Source organism: Periophthalmus magnuspinnatus, chromosome 4, assembly GCF_009829125.3.
Source record: "Periophthalmus magnuspinnatus isolate fPerMag1 chromosome 4, fPerMag1.2.pri, whole genome shotgun sequence".
Lineage (NCBI taxonomy): Eukaryota > Metazoa > Chordata > Actinopteri > Gobiiformes > Gobiidae > Periophthalmus > Periophthalmus magnuspinnatus.
The window spans coordinates 2,132,218-2,157,012 of NC_047129.1; the positions used below are offsets into that span (position 1 = coordinate 2,132,218).

The following is a 24,795-nucleotide window of genomic DNA, read 5'->3' on the forward strand; positions in this document are numbered from 1 at the left end:
TGACTCCGAGACATACCGACAGAAAAATGGATGACCTTGACCTTGGCTGTAATTAGGCAGTAGAAATAATGAAGTATTAGAGAGTTATGTTCACCTTTCATTCATAGTATTAGTCCATTGGTTAAGAAATACATGATGACTGATGGAGATTAGGATTTACTTTGAATGGGACAAGACACAATTCCCACAAGATGAGGCACATGTTTAGGTCCACAAGACTGAGACAAATTCACAAATTTGGCATAACCATTTTAAAAAATGCATTTAAAATATTTTTTCTTCCCAATTAACTCACCAGTGCTAACCCATTTTTTGTTCAAACCAAACTTAAACACATGAAAAAAATACATGTGAGAATATTAACCATTTAAAACTAATAAAAAAATACTGTTTTGAACATTAAGCTACACATTCATTGATTCGTTTCTGTAAAACTATATCAGAGTCCAGCCAGAATCCTCCAGTCCATTGTCATTAGGGACTCTGGAGACATAAAAAAAACAAAACAACTGTGCACTCAGTGGGCACCACAGAACTGCTGCCAACCAGAGCAAAGCTGGAGCCCCATCCTTGATCTCTTATTCTAATTAATCTATTATAAGCTTTAGTCATATCTTTATAGCTTTCTAGAGATTTTTTTTTATAGCTTTATAGATTTTTTGAACAATAAAATCAGTTGCTCAGTGAACCAATTTTTTCATTATATAGCACTTTTCAAAGGACATTCAGTCATGTTCATTATAGGCAGAAAAGTGGCTGCAATTCTGCGGCCAGGGTATTGCTGATTTCCACCACAAATTAAGTCACATCTCATCAAACCAAAACATGCATCTGCAGCTAAGTGTTCCTGACCAAGATCCTAGCTTAATATCTGCACATGAGCTGCTGATTACTGCACACTAGCTGCTCGCAGAATGGGTCAAATGCATAGGACAAATAAAGACAAAAAAACACAATAGTACTAAATCACTGACAGAACACAAAGAGAAGTGTATTGCCTAGTGACATAATGTCTGTATGCTGCTAGCCGGATTCAAACCGTCGAATGGCTTTACATAAGCTGCTGCCTCTTGTATTTTGTAGTCCCATTTCCAAAACTATTCCCATATTTCTGTATGTCAGCTTACCGTTGCTAAAACAAATCATCATCAAACTGGGAAATGCTACAGAAATAAGCTAGCTTAAATTGAACAAGTGGATAAGATCTGACCATGGTTTGAACAAATGTTAGATGTCGGGTACACTCTACGCCGCTGTAAATAAAAAAAGAGAACGCACAGTCAAGTCATTCAGTAAAGTGGGGTTAGCGCCGAATGAAATATGCTTCCAATTATGGCAATGGGTGTAAGAAACTAATAAAGTGAATGTTCCTACAAGACACTGAGCCCTAATGGATCCCTACTAATTTGCTCTGACTGATGACTCTCCCTCGGCTCTTGCGTGGGGTTGAATAATTATGAAATTTATCACAAGACACCGAGACTCATTACGGATTCACGACATTTCATTAAAACAGTGTCGGAGGCAGCGCATGTTGTTCTGTTTGTGTTTGTACATTTGCACACGCGGCGACCGGGAGCTGGTGTGTAGAAGTAATTATGCCGCGATTAAAGCACTTAAAGCCAGCGCTCCCTGTCATTTAATTTGTGAATTTGAGCATCTCCGTCTCGTTTGTCGTCGTCGAGATGTTTTTGTGCACGTTTATTACTGTCAAGGGCTTTTGGGCGCGGGGGGAAATGTGCACTCTGATCCATCAAAACCAGACTAAAACCATTATATTATACAAAAATGTCGTGACAAGCTCCCAAATGGTGCTTCCAATGCCCAAAATCTACACTTTGCCCATGTCCATGTTAATGTGCTTTCAGTTTAAAAGCAACTTGTGGCATCCAAAATATCGAGGCGTTTTTGAAAAGGCTAAAATGGTCTGTCAAAAGCATTGCCCAGGCTTTTTCTGCCAGAGGTAAACATTAATATTCTTTTTCATTTGCCATTTATTCCTCTAAAAGAAACTATACCCAATTGGTGCCAAATGGTGCTTTGTTATGGCATGGATGTTTTGAAGGTTGACTTTTCTTCTTTGTATGGAATGTTCTACAGTTTAACAGTAAATGTATCTATGGTGCATGTACTCAGTTACATTTACTCAGTTACAGGTGCAGTTTTTATTTTATTTTACAGGTGCTTATTTATTATACAACCAAATTTAATTCAAATTTGCCTGTATGGGGTGCCACTCCCATAGTATAGGTGAATAGGTGCAAATGGGGTCCAAGAGACATTCAGGGGCACCTAGTAATGTAGCATTAGCACAAAAACTTTGTAGCTATAATTGCTAACAAGAACAACTTTAGGCTATAACCACACATTTTTTCAAACATTAGATAAGCGACATCTTATTTATGCTGAGCATTAGATTTTTAGACACGCTAGGAACTGCGTTACGTAACTATCAGATTATTAGCTCTCCACAGTACAAATAAACACACTGAAGCTCTAGTAATTTTAACTTTCACTTTAACATAGCAAACCAAATCAATTAAACAACAGAAGCTAGTTTGCAATGGAGGGACTGTAGTTTGGTATTGTTGCTGGTTTAAAATGACATTCATGTTCCTCTAGTGATTGCATGGATTTTGAAAATTTGGTTTAAATTATCCAGTTTCCTGGTGTATGTAAACATAATGACTAAGAGCTTCTCCAAAGATCTGACTTATACCTAGACTTGGTGGTGTCACTTTGTTGACTTAGTGGCGTAACCTAAATAGATATGTTTAATATTATACTGTGGGACATTCAAGGCAAAACAATAACATCTCCATGGAGACAAGGAGATAGTGGACTCTCCACCAGTGAAAAAGTTACACTGTACACCTTTTATGTAACTCAGAAGAACTTAGTTTAACTTGCTCAGTAAAGAAATCCTTATCTTGAACATTTTGCCCGACTGCCCTCATCAGGACAGATTTTTAAATTCTCATGTACATTACAAATACTTGATATTCAATCCAGCCGCACTCGTACAAGTGTGCAGATTTGTACATTGAGACTGTAATACCACAATAACACAGAAATAATCATACTTTGGCACAAATGAACGGAAACAATTTGTCTAAACACATGTGCTCAATTTGCCTTGTAAAACAGATTTTTGCAGACTTTACTTACACAAGCCTACACTCCATTTGTGCATCGTGCTTTCTTGTAAGCCCTGCCAGATGCAGCCATCCGCCTGTAAACCAGAACGGGTTAACATTCGAAGGGCATTTATTAGATTAGATTAGATTAGATTTCTTCATTTGATCCCCGAGGGGCAATTCTGGTACAGCCACAATCTTAAAAATATTCACATCAGAACATCACACAGGCAAGAAAGATGATTGACTTGTTGATTTCTGTTTACCAAAGCTCATGTGTTCCCTGTTTAATTGCACACAGTAATTGAAGGAGATCAATAGCACCAGGCAAATGCGACGTGGAAAAAAAAAAAAAAGGGATCAAATCTAGCCAAAGACGTCTTGCTGTTTCATTGTTTCGTGACCGGAGTGAAGCTAAAGCCACATGGGGGAAAGTGGAGGCAGAACAGAGAGCTAACCACAGACATGAAGTCAAGATTACGGCTTTTGATTGGTCTAAATTAGCTTGAACGTGCCTGTGTCTGTGCCAGTCTGACTACACATCGCCTGAGTGCAGTCTGCCGTAACAATAAACTAGAGAGTATTGATTTACAATGTATTGAGCCAAATGTGCTCTTACGGTGTTGTACATAAACAAACTTCTGTAAGAGGGAAAGTGATTGACCTCATTCAAACATTGTGGAGGACTATTCCAAATAAAGACTGTGCCCTCATTAACTTTCACTGTAAGTTTATAATGTGGTTGGACAATGAGTTACCCAGATGGCTCTAACAACCTTGTGACCTGTTGTTTCCAGTGGCTGAAATAATCTGGTTTTAGTGTACAATAGTTGCATATCCATTGGATGTAGGTTTAAATCAGATGCCCTTCCCTGTACGTGCAACCCTCTTAACCCTCTTAAAGTTAAAGTCCATTGGTTTGTAGCAACATTAAATTGATAAGCTCTTTAAAAAACTTAACAACCCTCAATTAAAGCATAAGTAAGTCAAAAATCTACCTTATTAAGTCCATGTGATGGTTGAATCAGTATTTTGCCCCCTGCTGTCACGAGGCAGAAAACCAGCCTTGCAACATGGCCGACTCCGACCCAGAAAGAATTTTTGGAAACCCTGGCTCTTTTCTATATTTGGCAACGTGATATTTTTGTGATTACATTGCCTTATTTCAGTGAAAATAAAATAAAATAAAAATAACAAACAACCTGGCAGTGAATTCTCACAAGGGGCCTGTTGGGAGAGCTCTGTTGCTGAAGTTAGTAGTAGTTGAAGTAGTTACTAAGCCTTAATACATACTCATAACCTTAATCCCTTAATGAGTTACTAAGCCTGAATCGTTCTTACTGCTCATGCATTAAAGTAGTTATTATAAAGTGTGTAACTGCAGTTCTTACTCCCTTGTGAGTCTTTGCCTAAGATGTTGGCTCATTTCTAAATTTGAGTGAAATATTTTCTGTGGTGGTACTTGGTGTGAAGAGGGTGACAATTACTGTTGTAGTCTGGATCAACAGCGCTCTCAACATTGGCCTTGCTCACAAGCTCACTTCAAAAAGCCTTTGTCCTCATTGACTAAAACCAATTGAAAAGATTTCGGGCATAAAAAAATACCTGTTTTCAATTTCCAAGTGATTACACATTTAATTTTGGGAAAATACTTAAAACTATTTTCTGAAAAGAACTTGGACTTCTTTGCTATTTACTATTGATTTTTACATTTAGAGTCCTTTTAGTACGCCTCAAGCTGTGGCGATAAAGACGACTTGAATGCCTTGGATTGCTGTGTAATTTCATCAAGCATTTAAACTCTGTTAGTTGGGTAGCTCTAGTCATTTATTAGATTTTATTTGGAGATCTGTCCTGTGATGAATGCGCACAACTTGGTTATCTTTATCTGTAGATAATCTGTGCTCCCTCCTGGGTTCGGCCCGGCTAACTAAGTGAATATAGGACTCTTTGAAAGACACGGAGGATGAGACAATTGTGATCTTTGTAGTGTTTGAAGCAGACAAGGCCACTGCTCGCTCTGGTAAACAATCCAGTGTTGTGAGAAAATGAGAACAGATCAGCCGTTCTATTGAGCTGTAAACAGAGAGGATTCTTCAGTGCTTTAATAGAGAATAAAGGCCTGTCTGCAGTTGGTGATTGGAAACTCGTGACAAAACATGGAATCAGTCGAACATTTTATAAGTTATAAAATGGCATTGCGATGACCTCTTCGTGTTTGTAAACATGAACAGCACTTTAGAGAGTTGTGGTAGTTGTAAATGTGATATATAGATGAAATTAATGATGACCTTGATGAGATAAAATGATGTGATAATATGTGACATAACTACATTATTCAAAATACAAAAACACATAGCAATGTATATTAAAGACGTCTCACCAACACAAAACCCACCTGTTCAGAAGAGACTCACGTTTACCCATCCATTTGTATGTTTTTGATGTGTTACTGTTTTTGTATCTCTTTTAACCTTTGTATTTTGTTTTTACGTGACATTAATTATGATTAGCTTATAGACTAGTGAGAAAAAGAAAACAAAAATCTCTTACTTTCAAGATTCCATTTTGCTGATCAGTCCCTGTTTTCACTTCCACCGGCATTCCCCATTGCTCTGTACTTATTTTTTTCTTCAATTTTATTTTCTCAATCGTTGATATGTGTAGGATCCAGCAGTGTTGTTGAGTAATTTTGGCACAAATAAAAAAAAATTAAAAACCTGCTACTCAGGAGCGGTCAACAGTTACACGGCTCTCGGTTGTGATGATGTTTAAAAAATCAAAAAAGCAAAATCAGCTCCCACTGGGCACCGAGTTAAAATGTGCAACTTATAACATAATGATCCATGAGTGTTACAGATTATATCTGTACAGCAGATACAGGCACTAGTTCTTCAATAGTTCTTCTTTAAAAAATAAGTGAATAACATTGTATATTATAACTTTACAGTAGTTTCAGGTCCTGCATACTTCAGTCTTAGTTTGATCATGACAAGATCAAGCATATATAGATATAGAATTATTACATTTTGAGTTTTCAAACAATAAATATTTTGATACATATTTCATGTTGTCTCAATCTGAGGCTAAATCCTCGGGGAAGAATCAAACAGGATTCAAAGTAGTAGTTCTTCGTATAATAGGTTTTATGCCATACTGTGGAAGATTATAGCAAAGAACAACATTTCCATCGAGACAAGCAAGAGGAGGCTCTCCTTCAGGCCAAATAAGAGTAAGGTTCATGGAGATGCAAGCCAGCTCACAGAAAGAATGTATGTTTTCTATGTTTTTCAGTGCAACAAATGCAAACACATTTATTTGAGTCTACTTTGGGGTGAAACTTACACACTGTGGTTTAATGGCAAATTTTGCCTTTTGCACTTGTCTTGATAGAACATCCTTGCTTACAAAGAATACTGACAAATGAAAAATATGATCTGTCAAAATTCTCAAGGACGCTGCTGTTATTGTCCTAAGATTGTTTGTGAACGTGCATAATTGTGAGTCTAGCTGCCTGGGTGCTGCACAATGGCCTGTTAATAGACTGGCTGGCTCTGTAGTGGCTTTCTCCCACTGGACGAACGGATTCATTAGGAGCCCCACAGCCTCCTTTTATGCAGCGGAGATCAGCCCAGTGGGGAGCATCAACACTGGGGTACCATGTGACGCTCTTGTGCCTGTTTAAACATGGGTCCATAGCTTTCCACTACCAAAATACTGCATGGATGCTCTTCAGAAACAGCTGCTAGGGAAGTGCCCCAAGTCTGCAGTATATGAGAGGAGAATGGACTTGATTAGTCTGAGGGTAACTCGTGAATACACCAACGCAGAATGGAATGCAGTGTGAGGCTGATACAATGATGGAGGGTTTGTTCACGGTTTGATATCAGATGATGTGCTAAAACTAAAACAAAAATTACAAAGATTCTCACAACTTTAAATAAGACACATTTTCAGTTTCAGACAGTTTCAGACGCTCACCAGTGGTTTTCCTCACGTGATGTTGCTGTCAAGTCAAATATGACAAATATAGGGAAATATAGAAACACGCTCAAGTCTGTAAACTGTGATGAGGGGGCTTTTTACTATCACACACCTGGGATACTATCCTTAAGAAGTCAGACTGCAGATGGCGCTGTCATCCTGCCTCCACCGCCATCTGCCCCTCCAACTACCACCAAATCTCACACACCCACCACACTCACACTATGCAATGCGGGTGAAGTGTCTTGCTTAAGGACACAGCAACAGTTCCGACTAGAACCTGTCCAAATACAAACCAGCCAAGTACAAACAAAGAAGTTGGACAGGTAGATTGCTATTTATAAAATGCATTGTTGATCTAAAATGACTTAGAAACTGTAGAAACTGATCCATTGACGTGGGCGGGGATAAGTGATGGGGTAAATGGAGCCTCAAATCCAGAACAATACTGGGTTATGTTTTTTCATAAACAGAAGTAGATAATTGGTTGGTGGTTTCATTATTCCACAGAGAAAACAAGTTTAACCGCCATTACTATCTATGGTCTGTTTACAGGGGTGATTTCATTGGTTGAAGAATGTTTTCCAACAGAATGGTCCAAGACTAATTTGGCAGTCCAAAGTGTGCTGCTCTTAAACTATAATAGGTTTGGGGCAAATATAAAGCAAACTGGATCTTTTCTGTGAAGCCATCTTGTGAACGCATATGACTATTTTGTTCTTTTATACTGTACTATACCAAACAGAGACAATGTTATCAGATATAACCTTATCCCTACTGAAGTCAGCAAAATGGACTTCATATGATGGCACTTTACGGGTTAGTTGTTATAGGATTCTCGCTGAATTTTACAGGTGTCCACATGCTCTGTTTCCTCTTTCAACTTAAAACTATTATAGGTACTCCTAGGTCCTCTTCACTCTAAACCTTGTTCATATCCAATGAAGGGTTAAGCCTTTTTCATCAAACTGAAAATACAATTCTATGATCTGAAACAGTGCTAACAATACAGTTGCCGTATTATTTTAAGTGGACTATGTAACGTTTCAGCTGGGATGGTCTTACACTCGCTCATTGCCTTGGAGATGTTATTGCTTTGCTGACTAAACCTGTCTTCATTAATCAAACAGAGAAAACAATTCTATGACTCTTGCAGTACTTTTGTTGCTTGTTTGGTCAAAACAACTCAAAGACAATATTAGACAGAGATGGACAAAGTTTATGAAGGACAATGAAATGTCCCTTTACAAATCTGACTATGTGTAGAGCCAGCACCTGGGACCCTCCACCATCTCCACCGTCCTGCTCTTCAACTAACCACAATTAATTCCTCCAAAAAGCCAATGCACGGAATAATTCCTGCTGCCCAGTAATGAAAAGCTCATTAAAACACACCAGCAACAAACAATGCCGCTCCTGTGAGGCCCCTTTTCAAATCCATTTCATAATTTCCCTCTGTTTTAATCATTTATATCAATTAATCATTCCTTGGTGGAAAAGACATTCTTCCTCATCTTGCGTGTTTTTTGTTCGAGCGAGTACAACGTTTGATGAGAGTGTCAAAAGAAAGAGTTTGAGACCAAGGGGGCGCTGCTGTGTCTGCCAAAAGGGAAATCAGCTTGACGCCGTTCAATCTCCTCGGAGCGGCAAGAATAATTAAACAATTAACGTCAAGAAAAAGATTGTCTTTATACGTCTGATGTCTTTCTAATGAAGCCTGCGGCGCCTCCTAATCACGCTGTTTTGTCATGTAAAACCACGCAGTCTGGTGAATCCTAAATAAGTTTTGGCAACTTTTCACCAATTGCAACTTGTTGGTTCGAAGCGGTGTTTCCAAATGCGGGATGATTGACAGTCCTATTTACACGTACTCATTTTGGTGTTGCGTTTTAGCTCTCAACACTCTCTCACTCTCACTATTTAATTAGTTTGACATGATTTAGGTGCAGGTAATGATGATGTTGTGAGAATTTAATATGGCGATGGTGCATGAAGTAGTTGGGGCGTTGTTAATTAAATTCAGTCTTATACAATGCAGAACTCAAATGCCTTCAGAGAAAATACATGGGCATTAGAATATAAGTATAATCTCAATGTCTAAGGTCAGCGTTAAAGCAGTGGTTTTCAAAATAGTGAAAATAATATTCTACCATTGACGTATTATGTCGAAGGAGCACTAAGTAACTGTAACTCCACTTATAGTGTGATGGTCTGATGCCTGCTCATTGCTATGGATCTGCTATTGCTTTGTGTGGAATGTTCAGTCTGCACTGGACCTGTCTATCGTGTATGTATTCAATCAGGTGTTTTTTGCCCAAATACCTTTAGAAACATGCACTTCCCATGAGCGAGGTTGCCTCTCCACAGATCTAACATGGAACTTGGCTTATATTTCTCAGTAGTAACATACTTTTGTCGCCACAGCTGCCCTGGGTAGACTGTAGGAAGCACGGCTGTTAATCTGCACCATCTGCCCCTCCAACTACCACCAAATCTCACACCCCCACCACACTCACACTATGCAATGTGGGTGAAGTGTCTTGCCTAAGGACACAGCAGCAGTTCCGACTGGAGCCTGTCCAAGTACAAACTAGATTGGGAATTGACAAGGTGGGATGGCCAGAAGATTATGGGTTTAGATTAGTTATGTGTATTTTGGTACTAAACAGCAAATTAAACTAAATTATAAAACAAAACTGTCCCCATCTGAAATAAACACTGCACGGCTGTGAGCTCCCCTTGGCATTTTGGACAAAACGAGACTCAGTTGGGCTACAGGTTTGTTGAATCAATCAGATATTATACATTTTATATATCAGAAATAATTTATTCCCTTTGAAGTTATATTGTTTGTTGACTTAGTTCTAATTGCTTTGCTTACCGTCTTTTTGTTCTCTTTGATCTGATTTCATTTTTGTTTTTTCCCCCATTGCGTTGAGAGCCTCCTTTGATGCCATCTCTCGCTTTAATGTTATTGCAACTAATTAGCACATACTATACTGGCATTACAACATCATACCATTATACGTATACGTGAAATTATTATATTGCACTACGACTTCCTAAATCTACCAGAACCAGACGCTAAAAATCCAATACCCAGTTCCAACTATCAAACATGCCATCTTTCTATTGTCCTATTTTTACCTCCGTGACATCTTTCCATTTAAATCTCATCTCTCCATCTTTTCTCCTGTGAAAATCTGTGAGACTAAATGAATTAGGGGATGTGAGCCAAATCAAGGTCTGGCAGATTAGCCTTAATAGGTGTTGAAACCAATGACCTGGACCGTAATGGGGTTGTAAACGACACAAGGCCACGCTGCGATTTCTTTCCGTGACAGACGATGGCGCCACTACGCAGCTTTCGGGGCCTTGATATTTCCCAGAGGTTGCAGCAGTCACCCTCGGTAAACCAAGTACTTACTGAATGTCAACTAATTAAACTGAGACGTGAGGCGCATGTAAGGCAGGTCATGTTACCGTGCGCCCTGCTTTCTTAAATAGCATCATCTTATGGCAATACAATCAATTAAAACCTAGTGGCCCGATTGCAGTTGCAGTTTTATATAATATCACTGAACCGACCTTTAACTAAGTTGTAGTTGTAGCTCACTGACTTGAATATCGGATTTTACGCACGCGCTACTGTATTGAACTTGGGTTTCTCTACACTTTTAAAAGAATATAGGCCTCATGCTTTTAAATGTGCTTTGAATGTGTGGAAATCCTGTATTTTAGATGGCCTAAATAGTCTAACATTTACCAGCAGTAGCCAACTTTTCACTTTTTAGAATGTTTTATTTAGCCTTAGGTGCGCACAGTGGCACAAAGGGAAGGCAACTGGAGCCCGTCTAATACCCCCTCTATCCTTAATCATGGAAATAGCCTACTCTATAATGACTATTTTATATAGGCTAATTATCTAACAGGTCAATTTATACGAAACTGGTGCTGTTGAATATGGATGTAGCCTCCTGTGTAATAAATGCCTCATAAAAGTCGCTGAACGCCTTGTTTTAAGTTGTTTTGGTCATTTGCAATGCATATTTAGCACTCGCATCTCTCTGGTCTAGTTCATTGCAGTCTCCGTTCCTCTCTGCGCCGTGTCCGAGTCAATTACGCCTCTCTGTGATTGGCTGGATTTGTTATTCCTCTCAAACGGAGCGGGCGACTATTGGCTGCAGCTACGCCGTCGTCACGCGTATATAAAAGCTATTTACTGGAGGTTTCTTTCCTGACAGCGACACATGTAGAAGGAGCTGCTAACGGGACCTGGAGACGAGACAGACAGATCCGAGGCGAGAGACGAACGCAGCCGAGCACAGGACGCGCAACCGCCGCTGTAACTTATCCACACCGCGCGCTATTTTCCCTCTTACGGACATTACGCTACTAATTATCTATTGCTATGGACTTTAACACGATAGCAAAGCGAAGAGGGAAGAGGGAAGAAGCATCTAGTGGAAATACTATCTGATAACTCCATTTGCCAGGCAGCGGAACGTCGGAGATCTCAAGCCCGGGCTGAGGTTTGCTGTTCGCGGGGAGCTCGATTACGCACGGACCGCTGCTGTAGTTTTTTGGACATTTTTGAGCAAGATCACACTTTTTTGGGGACTCTTTTAGCTTAACTGTTTACCTTTCATCTCCGGATCGTCAACTTTGCAACATAGTCTCCGGTTTAACCCCTGAACACAAGGTGGGTTTTGAAGTTTGATCGTGGTTAATGCGCGTTTTTTCCGTATTTGTCGTTGAAGAATGCCAGCGTAGTTGATGCCATAATCCCTCTTATCCCTTATCAGATAATTACCCGTTACTGTTCGCAGCCTACTTTACCATTAGAACCCAAATATAAGCAATTTTAGAACAGAGATGATCTTTTTTTTTTCGTGTCTTCCATTTCAATGACTCCTAAATTGCCTACCCGTGTAATTACTTGCCCATTTAAGTTAAAAGCCACCCCCTGCTCCCCCTCTCTCTCTTTCTCTCTTCACTTCTTCCCCGTCTGTCCCCATCGCTGTCATCTCCTAGCGGGAGATGAAACTTGACTATGGGCTTGTTTATCCATAGATATGAGTCGTTACAGCTACGCGTTTTGATTCATTCGTCCTTCTTAGATGTAATCGCCAAAGGTAGGCTGCGGTTTGTCGCTAAGAGCCATCCCTAATGGGCTTAAACTGAATGCATTTCTGTGTGCGAGCCGCCCCCTCCCTCCTCTTTCGTGTGTAACCCAGCTCTAATTAGCTCTACCTGCCTTTCAACAAAGATTTAAGCGTTATCCGGGGCTTGTGTTGTCTGCGGCTGACCAAATTGGAAGGGATTACATTTTGAAAAGACATTAATTTTGCGGGCGAAACAAATGCCAGCGCAGTGCACGATAGATTAAAACCACTTTAGCGTCATTACTGGAGCGCCGTAGCGTGGCAAAGCTGTGGCCCCTATTACCTTACCACTGCTAAATGCTGATGAGAACCGGCTCTGACTCTGGAGACGGATCATATGCATCAGTTGAGGTCAAAAACACAATGCGTAAAAGTGTCGGTAAACACAGAGTAAAGTGTCAATTGTTTTCCCAAGTCTTTTGTGTGTTCCTGCGCACACCTATGCCCCGGGGCCAGCTATTAAAAGCGAGGTGTGCGTTGAACTATTGCACTATTTGAGAAATTCCTTGGACAGCCGAACAAAAGAACGCTGCGTAATTGTTCTTTTTTGGCCCTAGGTGTTATCGGTTAAAGCAGATTCATCGCGAGAGGTCCAACGAAGCAACAGCACGGGGGATGAGACGGAGATCAAGGGCGCAGATTAGTTCGCTAAATGACTCGTAGGCTCTGTTGTAGCGGAACAGCTCGCTCTGAACAGTTCCATAATGAGATCGGGCTATTGTGCTCCGGTGCAATTTGCAGTCTGCAGCTGTTCAAAGACTATACGCCAGTCAGTGCAATGAGAGGCTGACTGAGAAAGAAGAGGGAGAGATGGGATAATTTGAGAATGGGGGCTGTCCTTGATGGGGCTGTTGAGGCTGGGAAGTCAACACATGACCTAAAAACACCTTGTGCAAAGTGCTACTACTGTGGGTAGTCGTGTTCTATGAGGATTTCAACAGAAGGGGCACATTAAAAGTGTCTTAAACAAATCTAATTGTGATTTTTCTGACAAGTATTGTGATTCGATTTGCGATTAATGTTTACAGTATAGGATTTTGTTCATTTTGCACATTGTAAACAACTATAGAAGCATCAGCATCTGAGAGAAGGCTGAAATATGAACTGACACGAACTAGTACGAATTTTTTAGAACATAAGTAAAGGTTTAAAAATGACAGTCATTGCGATTTGATACTTGCACCTACTCAAATTGCCTCTTTCGATTCAATAAATTATATTGTGCAGCCCTTAAAAGCTCTGAAAGTCATATTTTTTCATATTTGGTCATACAAAAATCTACTTTTTAACTTACTTTAAAACAAACTTTGTCAGAAGTTTATTAAACCAGAAAGTATGCTTTACAGCCTCTTCCAGGTTACTTTTATTTATTTATTCATTTTTTACCTTAAAACATGAGTCAAACTTGTGTTAAATCCGTGCAAACTTCACAATACCACTTAAAAACTTCTAATAATATTTGTAATTCCAAACAATACAGGACACTGCATTCTGATGTTCTGATGTGTGTGTGACTCCTTTGCTTAGTTACAATCTCTTGACAATACTGGACAAGGAAATCAATTATACACTATTGTCCCGGAGACAGACTTGTTTTGTCTAGAAGCGGTACAGCTGCTGCAAACCATATAAACACCAAGACAACAACCAGACCTTGTGTTTTTTGCTAGTGGTGTATGCAATAACATTTGTGCACTAGAAACACAGGAGGAAGGGAAAACAGGAGAGTTTTTACAGCTTATTGTGCATGATTGCGTACACTCTTTCACTCTAATGTAAAACACTACAGCAGACCTGATAAAGTTTTAGATCTGATTTGAAATGTTGCATAGTTTGTGAACAGGCTGTGCCCAAATGTTACTGTTCACTTAGAAAAATGCTAGCACTACTAAGCATCTATTCCAGTGACTTTGACTTTATTGATCCTCGTGGGAGTACTTGGTCACAGTTAATTGCATTGGAAAATGAACAAACCAAAGTAACAGCACAGTAACATATAATACTAAAAAAATGCAAGAAAGGTCCTTGATTCTAAAACCTCAAATTTGATTTTGAAACAAGCAAATGTCTCTGTACCAATTTCAGAACTACAATTATAATCAAAAAACACAATTTAATACAATAATTATTGTGTTTTCTATTATTATGTGGCTTTATGCTAGATCAAGATCATTCTACAGCTATTCAGGAACGGTCCAACTTTGTCTTATTTATGTGTGTTCTTCAGTCAATACTTGCACATTTGAGTTTGTAGTTTTGATTCTAGCTTTAGTATCAGTTAGTATCAATTCTTTTTAAGTCCAGATATACAAGATTTTTTGAATCTATGGTATAAAAAGGAGTAAATAAAATAGAAGTAAACAAACTCAATTCAAAACTTAATAGAATACAATTGTGAAATGATTCATCACTAAAGTATGTCTAGCACAACTCCCTCTGACTGTTCCTGTCTTCCTGTCTTTGTTCTAGGGACGATGGTGAATCCAGGGGGCAACAGCCAGCCATCCGTGGGCACGGGGTCGCTGTCCTGGAAGCGCTGTGCAGGGTGTGGGGGCAAGATCGCCGACCGCTTCCTCCTCTACACCATGGACAGCTACTGGCACAGCCGCTGCCTCAAGTGCTCCTGCTGCCAGGCCCAGCTCGGAGAGATCGGAACGTCTTGTTACACAAAGAGCGGCATGATCCTGTGTCGGAATGACTACATCAGGTGAGGTACACAACATGGGGAAGGTTTGAGAGCTTTAGCCGGGAACATTATTTTTAGGGATTAGTATTGTCCAAAAGGTAAGTCAACATGATTGAAAGCAACTAAAACTCACACAATTGAATTTATTTAGCTATTTTTATATTCTGTTTTTTGTTAACATTAATAAGGTCAATAAGATACAGATACAGAGTTGATTTTTTGTGTGTATAATGAGTAGTTTTGACAAGCAAAGTTTGTTTAGTTAGTAGAACTAAATATTTGGACTTTGTTTGGTATGGCTTTTTTCATATGTTATTCTTGTTTAAAGCAAAATCAAGTTATAAATCTGTCAACTGAGTAAGATGTGTCCTACAATATAATACAATGTCTTTATAAAATACATCTTAGTACACCAAAAGTTACTTAACTTAACTAACTGCATAAAAGTAAACTAGTTAAAACTACTCTAACAAGATATTAATTTTGAATTAAGCCTCATGTAGATGAGGACATTTGTTGCAGTCTAACTTTGAAATATAATTAGATCTTCTTTTGGCATTGTAAAAGGCTTAAAGGTTGTACCTACTTTTGGACATCTTATACAGTACATTTGTCAAACTTTACAATCTAAAAACTGCTACAAGCCTTATTTGGAAGAGCAAAATTCAACACAGCAAGAGAATATAGTTAAGTAAAGCCCATGTAAAAGAATAAGATATATCATAGTAATTGTTGCAGGGAAGATAACATCTGCTATTTCCAACAGTTCTGATTAACTTTTGATAAACTGCCCAGCCTTGCATATGTTTCTTGTGGATGTCAGCTTAAGTGGATCAAAGATAAGTTGATAGTAACAGCGCAAAGTGAGAGTTCCGTCACGCCTATTTGCTCCTCCAAACTTCTCTCCAAATCTTTAAGAAAATGAGTCTTGTGTTTACCTTGTGAGACATTTTACTGACTTTGGTTTGAGTTCAGAATTTGATATTAGATTTATCACCTCTTTGGACTTAATACTAATGGAAAGGAGCATTTAATTAGCACGAGAGCCTTTTTAAATATTGTAGTAGGTGTGCCAGACAGACACCCAAGCACACTCACTGATGATACGCTCATTCGGGTAATGTAGAGCCCTGTGATGTGGCGTCGCCTCACTCAAACTTCTAACACTAAGTCCTCTCTTATTCACTTAGGTAATTAGTTAAACATGAGGGAGGCACTTCTAAAATGCCAAATGCAAATCCACAATTAGCTTTATCAAGAAAATCTAACTCATACTTAGGGTCTAATTTGAGCAAAGTTTTAGAGAGTAGAGAGTTTTCATAATTTTAAATACAGTCAAACTCTTTTTGATGCCACAATACGTAGAAGTATACTGAATATAGAGCCAATAAAGGTATAAGGTATAAAGTTGATCCGCAATATTGGTATTATCAGAGGTTTTCCTCAGATATCGGTATCGATCCAATACAGAAAATGTTGCTGATATTGGGCACATATTTTTCTGCACTGCTCTAGTCTCTGTGTGCTAATGTGTCATTCCCAGTTTGTCCTCAATGCATCGTTTGTCTTTTTGAGCACAGTAAAAGTGTGAAAGTATGAATGTGTATCCCAGATAAATATGCTTTGTTATTATTTTTACAAAAGTGACACGTTATAGTTAAGCCTACAAATGAACTTCACATAAACTTGGTGTGCACTATAGATTTAAAAAGCTAAATATCGGTATCGGCAAGTATTAGTTATCAGCCACAACAGCAAGAAAAAAATCTATATTTCGGCATCCTTATTTGTTCAATACAAGTTTTAATTTCATACACTGTTGTTAAATGTTGTTAAGGTGCAAAATATCACTTCATACTATATTTTGAAAGATTACGCTGAAAGTTAATTTAATTTTTATTTATAACTTCCTCTTGTTACAGAAGTTATTATCGACAATATACTCCACATTCTAATTTAGCAAATGTCCAAAGAATCAAAATGTACCTTCTAGCTGCAACCCCTAACATATTTTTATCTATTTATTTGTCTTTTGTCACAATTTTTGTGTAACTGGACACGTTTACAATTGTCACTATGGAATATTGCATAACTTGAGTCTGTCTTATTAAAGCATGCAAATACATGGCTCTGATAAGCAGTAATCTAAAAAAAAAAAAAAAAAAATCTGTTTTGCAGTCAACATAGCTGCCATTAAATCTGCACTGATAATTTCCAAATGTAACGTGTGTCTCTGCGCGCGCACACACACACACACACACACACACACACCCCCACACACTCGCACACACACACACACACACATCTCATAAAAAGGATGAGAAAGTCAATGGGGTACTTCATTCATAATGGGACTATAACGTAATTAAAATTGGAAAGTGGGGGTAAAGCGTGGATACACCTTCCCACTCGTAATAAGAGCGTGTTTGGGTGGGAGAGCTAAAATGCATATTATGGAACCATGAGATCTGAGTGGAGATAAAGATAGGAGCAGGAAGGAAAAAAAACAACACATCTGACAGTGAGTCTACACAATTAAATGCTTTAATTATAGTCCCCCTCCATTTCCTTTAGTCCTGATGGGTTTTATCTAATGAGATCTGGTCCCTGGCTTGTATCCGCTCCCAATGACGTGTCCGAAATGAATGAGCGCCACACTGCAAACAAAACATTTAATTAACCAAATTGGCTTTTGAGAGAGAGCAAGAGAGACAGATAGAGAAGAGGGATTATTGTGAAGGCCATTTGCTGTTATTTTTTTCCCTCTCCGTGTCTTAAAGGGACAGGACGGCTTTGGAAATGGATTGCTAAACAGCTCGAATGACATATATTTTCCAGAGTGGAGCGTATAATGAAAACGCTCATCTGATTGATCAGGACAGCCAAGTTGAAATGCATCATATCACTGCTATAATGGGATGTAGTACGCCTGGCCTGGGAAGATAGCCATCAGCCATCAATCAAGCAGGGATATTTCACACAACGTAAACATCTGAGGCCATCACTGGGCTAGCTAGCTTGCTGCCACTAAAGCTTTTAAAGGTCACTTATTATAATCGCATTTTAGACTTTGGTTAGCTCTATCATTTTGAAAAATATAAAAGCTACACATAATCGAGAAAGGCCCTGAGATTGAGCCTTGGGGAACACCTTTTCAAAGCTGCTATTGTCATATAAACTCAATTGACTTATTTGACGGTGGTTGCACACTTGTACTTGTTGGGTGCTGATTTGAGCCCAGTTTATATCTGTGTGTAGACTTGTTTTGATCCTGTTCTAGTCCTGGTCTAGTCTCGATCTAGTCCAGTTTTAGTTTTCAGGTTTAGTGCTAGTTTTATCCAAATTTTAATGTGCCATGTTTGCAAGTTGTGGCATGGGTTCATACTTTATACAATCATTTATTCTCAAAGTATTGATTCTTCCTGAAATTTTTGGATTTGCAGATCCTTAGAAACTTCACATAAGTGTAGACTGAGACATAGGCCAGTGAGACATAATTCGTTTTTAGTGGGTGTGGAATCCCTTTCAGGAGTCGTCCATCATTGGGCGTAATCTTACTGACCAGACCAAACCACTTATCTAAAATGATGCAGCTTTTATGCATAGTGTATTTTTCAGCTTGGAACAGCCACATGAAGTATGGTCTGGACAGTAACAAATATTTTGCAAATAAAATGCAACCAGTGAGTGTTATTTATTTGCCAAAACGATTGAGATGAGAAAATGATTGTTGATTTTAAAGGTGCACTGTGTAACATTACTGGTGGTGGGTCCCGTACCTGCTTGTCTCCATGGAGATGTTATTCCTTTATCTAGAATGTTTCAGAATATGGCATATTAAACCTCTCAAATGGAGAAGCAGACGACATCAGCAGGCAAAGTTACAGGCAGATCCGCAGAGAGGTTGCAAAATACAAAACAAAAAAACACCTATGTAATTGAACAAATTCAAATAGGGTTAATGTCATACTGTGGAACATTCCAAGCAAAGCAACAACACCTAAAAGTTATGTAGTGTACCAGTAAGAAGAACATTGCCAGCTACTTGAATAAAAGATAACAAAGTGAACAGTTTCAGGTTTCGCCTTCCTTACCTGTCATTACGACTCTGATGAGCGTATATTTGGAAGCACATGGCTTGGGGCACTGGAGCCTTTTATGAGACGAACATTTTCCCTTTGGGGTTGGTGAATAGTAAATTGCTTTTTAACACCTATAAACCAGGCTTAATGAACCCAAATAAAGAATATTAGTTTGTGGCAGGGAGCGCGTAGGTGTGACCTTTAATGTCAAACACTGCTGAAGTTTGGCTTTTCAGTCGGGATCATGTTGTCTTAAGCCCGAGGTGATATTATTTCTGTGGCCTGCCAGTCGACGGAGAATTAATTTAGTTTTCAGGGAGAATGCTGTCCCCTTAATTGAATAAGCCTAGGTAATTAAATGGCACTTTTCCAATAGAACGTGTGAGGTAAATCTAATAGTTGGTTATTTAATATCACTTTGAAGTCTGCCCACTCAAGCACTCTGACAGCATAAGAGAATGTGAACTATTAGGCCCGGGCAAAAAGCGGGATCTCCGAAATTAATTAAACCGCATGCAATTTAGGGGAAACGTTTATCTTGATTTGTCATAACAGAATTAATTCAAGGCTTTCAATTCACTAGGGGCCAGATCTGTTACTCTGAATTATCCAAGTGTAATTTGGCTGACTCCCCCCTCCACTCCTCCACCCCTCCACTCACCGCCGTCCGTCCGACACCCACGGCGCCCTTCCCCCTCCAAAACACATGCACCTACTCCAACTACACTGCAAAAAGCAATATCTAGATGAGTTTAGATTACTTAATAGTTCAAAAAGGTCACGTTCTATTGGTACATAATTTTACTTATGAAATAAAATCTGCTCAAATCACAAAAAAATATATTATTGATATATTGTAAAGGCCCTGTACCCCATTTCCAGGACAGATATTGCATTGCATTTTGTGTTTATGGTTCGATATTCAGGAAGTGCATTAGCATCTTAGTTGTTGATAGCAAACCTCTGCTCTGGCCTCTAAAAGTTGTGAAAAGTACAAATAAACTCATTACGGTGAATAATTAGGACGTTCGGAATGCATAAGGTAAGTGAGGAATAACTTTGGACCAATGCAAACCTTTTAAGATGTATTACTTCTATTTTTCACATTTTTTAAGACAGTATGTGTGCAGTGCCTTTAACTTACCTACCGGTAGATACCACTTTTTGCAGTGTAACTCTAACCACACGGACCGCCCTCTCATCCTTACAATGTGCCCCCTCCCCTACCCGCCTGCCCCTGCTCTTCTCTAATGCAGCTCGTGCCATTATGCAAAGCCCCGCTTCAGTATCAATATGGCCGAGTGCTTTTAAGGTGCTTTGGCTGCTGATGTAGAGAGGCATTTTTAATGGACTGTGTTGCAGAAATCATTGTTGTGGGGTAATTTTACCCTACTCAAAGGCCTCACTGAATGAGCTCTGCATTTACCAGACAGCCCATGCTATATTTCACCTGGCAGTCAGCACTGAAATGAAACTCAATAGTCAACGCCTATGGACAACAGACAGCTCCAAATGTGTTTTTTTGTTTGTTCTTTAATTCAAGCCCACTAGCATTTTAAAGTCAAATCCAAGGGGGAGGCAGAGACATAAATCAAGATAAAGCCGTCTCTAGCGTTTTCAAAGCGCTACTGATTTTTAGGGAGAAACCAGATGTGTCATTGCAATTAAAGAGTCCCTTGGCCTTAATTATACTGACCCATGGTGTCAGCTTCACCCCAGCGCTGTAGTTCACTGGCAGAGGAGGCCATTAGAGCCCAAGTTCAAACCGATATAGCAACTTAATTGAGCACCTAAAGGCACGGGCTCCTTAAATCAAATACTATCAAGAGCCGTTCCCGTGGTAAAATAATTAACCTGGTATGAGTTCCACACTGTGGCGAAATACAAAGAGCACGCTGAAAATGTCCTCCAGCCTTTGTTTCTGCAGCTTTCAGAAGCAATTTAGGAGATTTAAAGGTGCAGCCAGACCGAAGCCTAATGCTGGGAATTGAAACTATATCCCACCGCTTTCAAAGACGAAGAAAATAATGCCTGGAAAATATTTTATACAAGAACTGACATGTTGATTAGAACAGGCATCTTTTGAGGCTCTGGACAAGCTGTCAATAATTCTTCATGATAACATATGGTAACATTATTTAGCAGGGTTTGGTATGATGTAGGTGTCGAATCATTCCTACCCCAATATATATACACCGCGATATACCACAGTCCAACAGACGTTGGACTGAACAAGATGCCTTCACATTAACCACTCTTTTGAAATAGTGCGAACACATTTGCAGAGATGTTATCCTCAACACAAATGTTTGAAAGCAAGGCCCTGGTATATGGCTTTTCAGTCCCACGTCTGTCCCGGAAAGGCACAGAATTGGCAGTGTTGTGACGACAGTCTCCAGTTAATTAGTTTCTGAAATTGAGTTTTGATGGAGCCTTTCTAAATGATGCCAAGACAAAATTTGCTTCTGCCTTGGCTGTCTTATTGAAAGCCATTTCAGTCGCTTTTGCAAAGAGGTCTGGCTTGTTGTTTGTTTGTCAATATATCTAACTGCTTGGGTTATGGCTTGAATGCTTGAAATATTAATTTGCCTGCTGCAAGATTTTGATAAATCCTTTTGTTAACAGTTTAGAGTGCTGCTCCCACTTAAAATATCTGCAATTTGCTATGTACAAACAAGACAGTTGTCATATCATCCCCTTAGAATTATAATGTTCTATGTGAGTAGTTCTGAGCTACTAAAGTTTACTTAGGTCACTAACAGACCTCAATGTTTTTTGCTCATATAAGCCTAAGAAAATACCAAACCATACAAAATCTCGATCAATGTGTAAGTTATTCAGGCACAAGAATATAATATTCACAACTCAGTGTTGACAAAAATGTGAGATACAACCTTATATTTCTTAACAAAATACCAACTTGTATGTACTGTTGATTTCAAGTAGTACAACTAGATCATTACAGCGTCCTAGGTCAATTTGTGCCAGTTTTAGACTGTAACTTTCCTTGTTGAAGAAATACTTTAGACAGTTTTCTTTCTGTTTCATTTCTATGGTCACAAAAATATGACCTCGATCACCTGAAGCCCTCTCGATTCATTTGGCTTTTAAACCTACACTAATATTATTGCACACAAAACTTGCCTGTAACATTCTTTGCCTTTTTCATAACACACAACAGGGCTAAACAATTTGGGAGTTTGAATTAGAGGATTCAGCTCAAAGTTCACATTTTAAACATGTCCAGAAGAATTGACAAAAAGACTGAAATATGAGCTAACAAACTAATACAAGAATTACATTTCAAAACATGTTTGTAGAGTTCTAAACTCCAGGGTTAGCAGTTTTTTTATGTAAATGTTTGTAGAGGAAATCATGGAAATGCAAGCCTTTAGGATCTGCTAATTATATCCAGTCACATTTTGATTTGATTGCGATTAACCTTACAACCTCAGAACACACAACAACAGCATCATTAATGAGAACCTAAAGTCATTGGTAGAAAATAAAATGGACCTGGCCTTTCTGTGTTCTTGTTGACATTACAAAGGTCACAGCAATAACTAAACTAAACCAGATCAATATTTCCTTGTAATCTCTGAAACTGCACACACATCTCACTTCTTATGCTTCACCTTGTTCTACATTTGTGTCGCTTGTTAATTTCTCTGTATCCCGACTTCCCCATGTGATCCAGCCGGTTAACCACTCCCCCTATCCCTTACCCTCCCCAGTTCGCTACACCCCCCCCCCTCCTCCGCCGTGCCGAGCATGTCAGATGCCGTGGTCTTATTTGATTGCTTAGGAAAAGTGCAGTGATAGAGCAAACACCCGGTGAGATATGATGACAAATGGGTCCAGATCCCAGTAAATTACTTTCTGCTCAAATCGAAATTTCATTCAGTTTGCTGCTCACCGAGATGAAGTAATCTAAATTGTGGACTCAGAAGGAAGATAGAAGGGAAGCTGGAGCAAGCATTTCATTATCAAGAGGCAGAGAGAGAGAGGAGAGAGAGAAGGGAGAGAGAGAAGGTTAGGGACGAAAGAGATGAGCAGAAGCAAATCTAAAGTGTTGACACCATGATTGAAAAGGTTAACCCATGCACATTATATATCAAGGCGAGTAGCTCCGGCGTTCTAATGGAAACACGGCAGTGACAGAGCGCTCGCAGGACTCCTAATGGCAAAAGCACTACGTCTCCGCCTGGATGTACAATCAAATCCTCTTAGGCCCTGATTGCTTATGTTCCAGATTATTATTAGGTTGCAAAAAATGGCCACCGAAAGTAGTGTGCAACTCCAGAGCGGGAAGGCAGGAACGTGGAGTGGTGGTATTTGTCTGTTGGTGATAATTTGCAGTGAAATCACGCCAGGGGGTACTGCATGTATGTCTTTGGAGGGATGTCCAGCAGTTACCATGGGGACGCAATGCACACATTAGCGAATACTGTGCGATGTAGCTTAATATGATTACATTAAAGTATTAAGCCTCCTAATAATGTACACCTAATTGTTGTATTACTCGACACACTGGTCCCTGCGGTACACCCTAAGTTCAGAAACTCCTACAATGAACCGACCATGCCCATAAATGTATCAATTGTGATGGCTTTCTCTTTCTCCCAGTTGTTTGGTTGTATTTATCTAAAGTTCGAAGTTGAAAATGGGGAAGTTGCCGCTCAGTAAAGTGACACAGCAGCCAAGTGTGTCCAGGCCAATGTCCCGTTCATATCTCTCATAACATATGTTTCCTTTTTCTTGTTTTTTGCAGATTATTTGGCAACAGTGGAGCTTGCAGCGCTTGTGGTCAATCCATTCCCGCAAGTGAACTGGTGATGAGGGCACAAGGCAATGTGTACCATCTCAAGGTAAACTCAATACAGAGGAATAAAGGAATCATTTTATTTCTTTTCAGAGATTTTGTGTAGAGCTAGCAGACCTTTCTTTGAATTGAAACAGTCAAACAGCCTCAAATGAACACCTTAAGCAATGTACATGGCAAATCTTTTCAGTCAGAATACTGGGAATTTCTTTGACGTTTTGACCTTTTGTTTACACTACAATGGATTTACACTGAGCACATAAAACCAGTGAGTTTGGGGGAAAGGAATAATATTCTTCTTGCAAAACCACCTAACTGAGAGATCTTAGATTTCTATTATGATTATCAACAGCAACACTATCACATCTATCATCAACTCCAAGAAGTGGAAGAAGTCCCTCTGGTATTTACATTTACATAATCAAAGATAAAGGTGCACTATATAACTTTTCCAGCTTGTCTCCATGGAGATCTTTTAACTTTGCCTAGAATGTTCCACTGTAGTGTATTACAATTATAACTATCCTACCTTCAGAATGAATTCTTAAGCAATAATGTAGGCTACTTTTAAGAAATTAAAAGCTAAATAGATGTGCTTAATGCCATACTGTGGAACACTCCATGCAAAGCAACAGCATCTCCATAAGTATCATAAAAAAGTCGTTATTCCACCACAAATAAGTGAGTTGACAGGACTTTAAACCATAAAATGAATGTGGCAAGTTTGTTCATCTGGTCCCTAACAAATGATACGTTTCAACATTTGCAGATGGTAAGTTTTGATAATTCTTTCAAAAGCGGTACATTTCCCACAGAGTGTCAGTAAAGGCCCCGGCTCTCAGTCTGAAACATATTACTAAACTTTCTATGATTCATTATCTACATATTACTAAACAACTTCCTTTCTGGCTTAAAACAG

At 39.1% G+C, this 24,795-nt stretch overlaps 1 protein-coding gene across 2 annotated transcripts in view; it reads left to right on the top strand.

Annotated features, from left to right (window-relative positions):
* The first annotated feature begins 11,360 nt into the window (after window positions 1-11,360).
* Window positions 11,361-24,795, top strand: part of lmo4b (LIM domain only 4b) — a 53,302-nt gene continuing 39,867 nt past the window's right edge. For both annotated transcript variants that reach the window (XR_008648684.1, XM_033965451.2), the window contains exons 1-3: window positions 11,361-11,823; window positions 14,756-14,993; window positions 23,826-23,922. Coding sequence is in view for 1 of the 2 variants with exons in the window: in XM_033965451.2 (XP_033821342.1) it covers window positions 14,761-14,993; window positions 23,826-23,922 (330 nt within the window). In the remaining variant the exon portion in view is untranslated. The remainder of the gene's footprint in view (window positions 11,824-14,755; window positions 14,994-23,825; window positions 23,923-24,795) is intronic.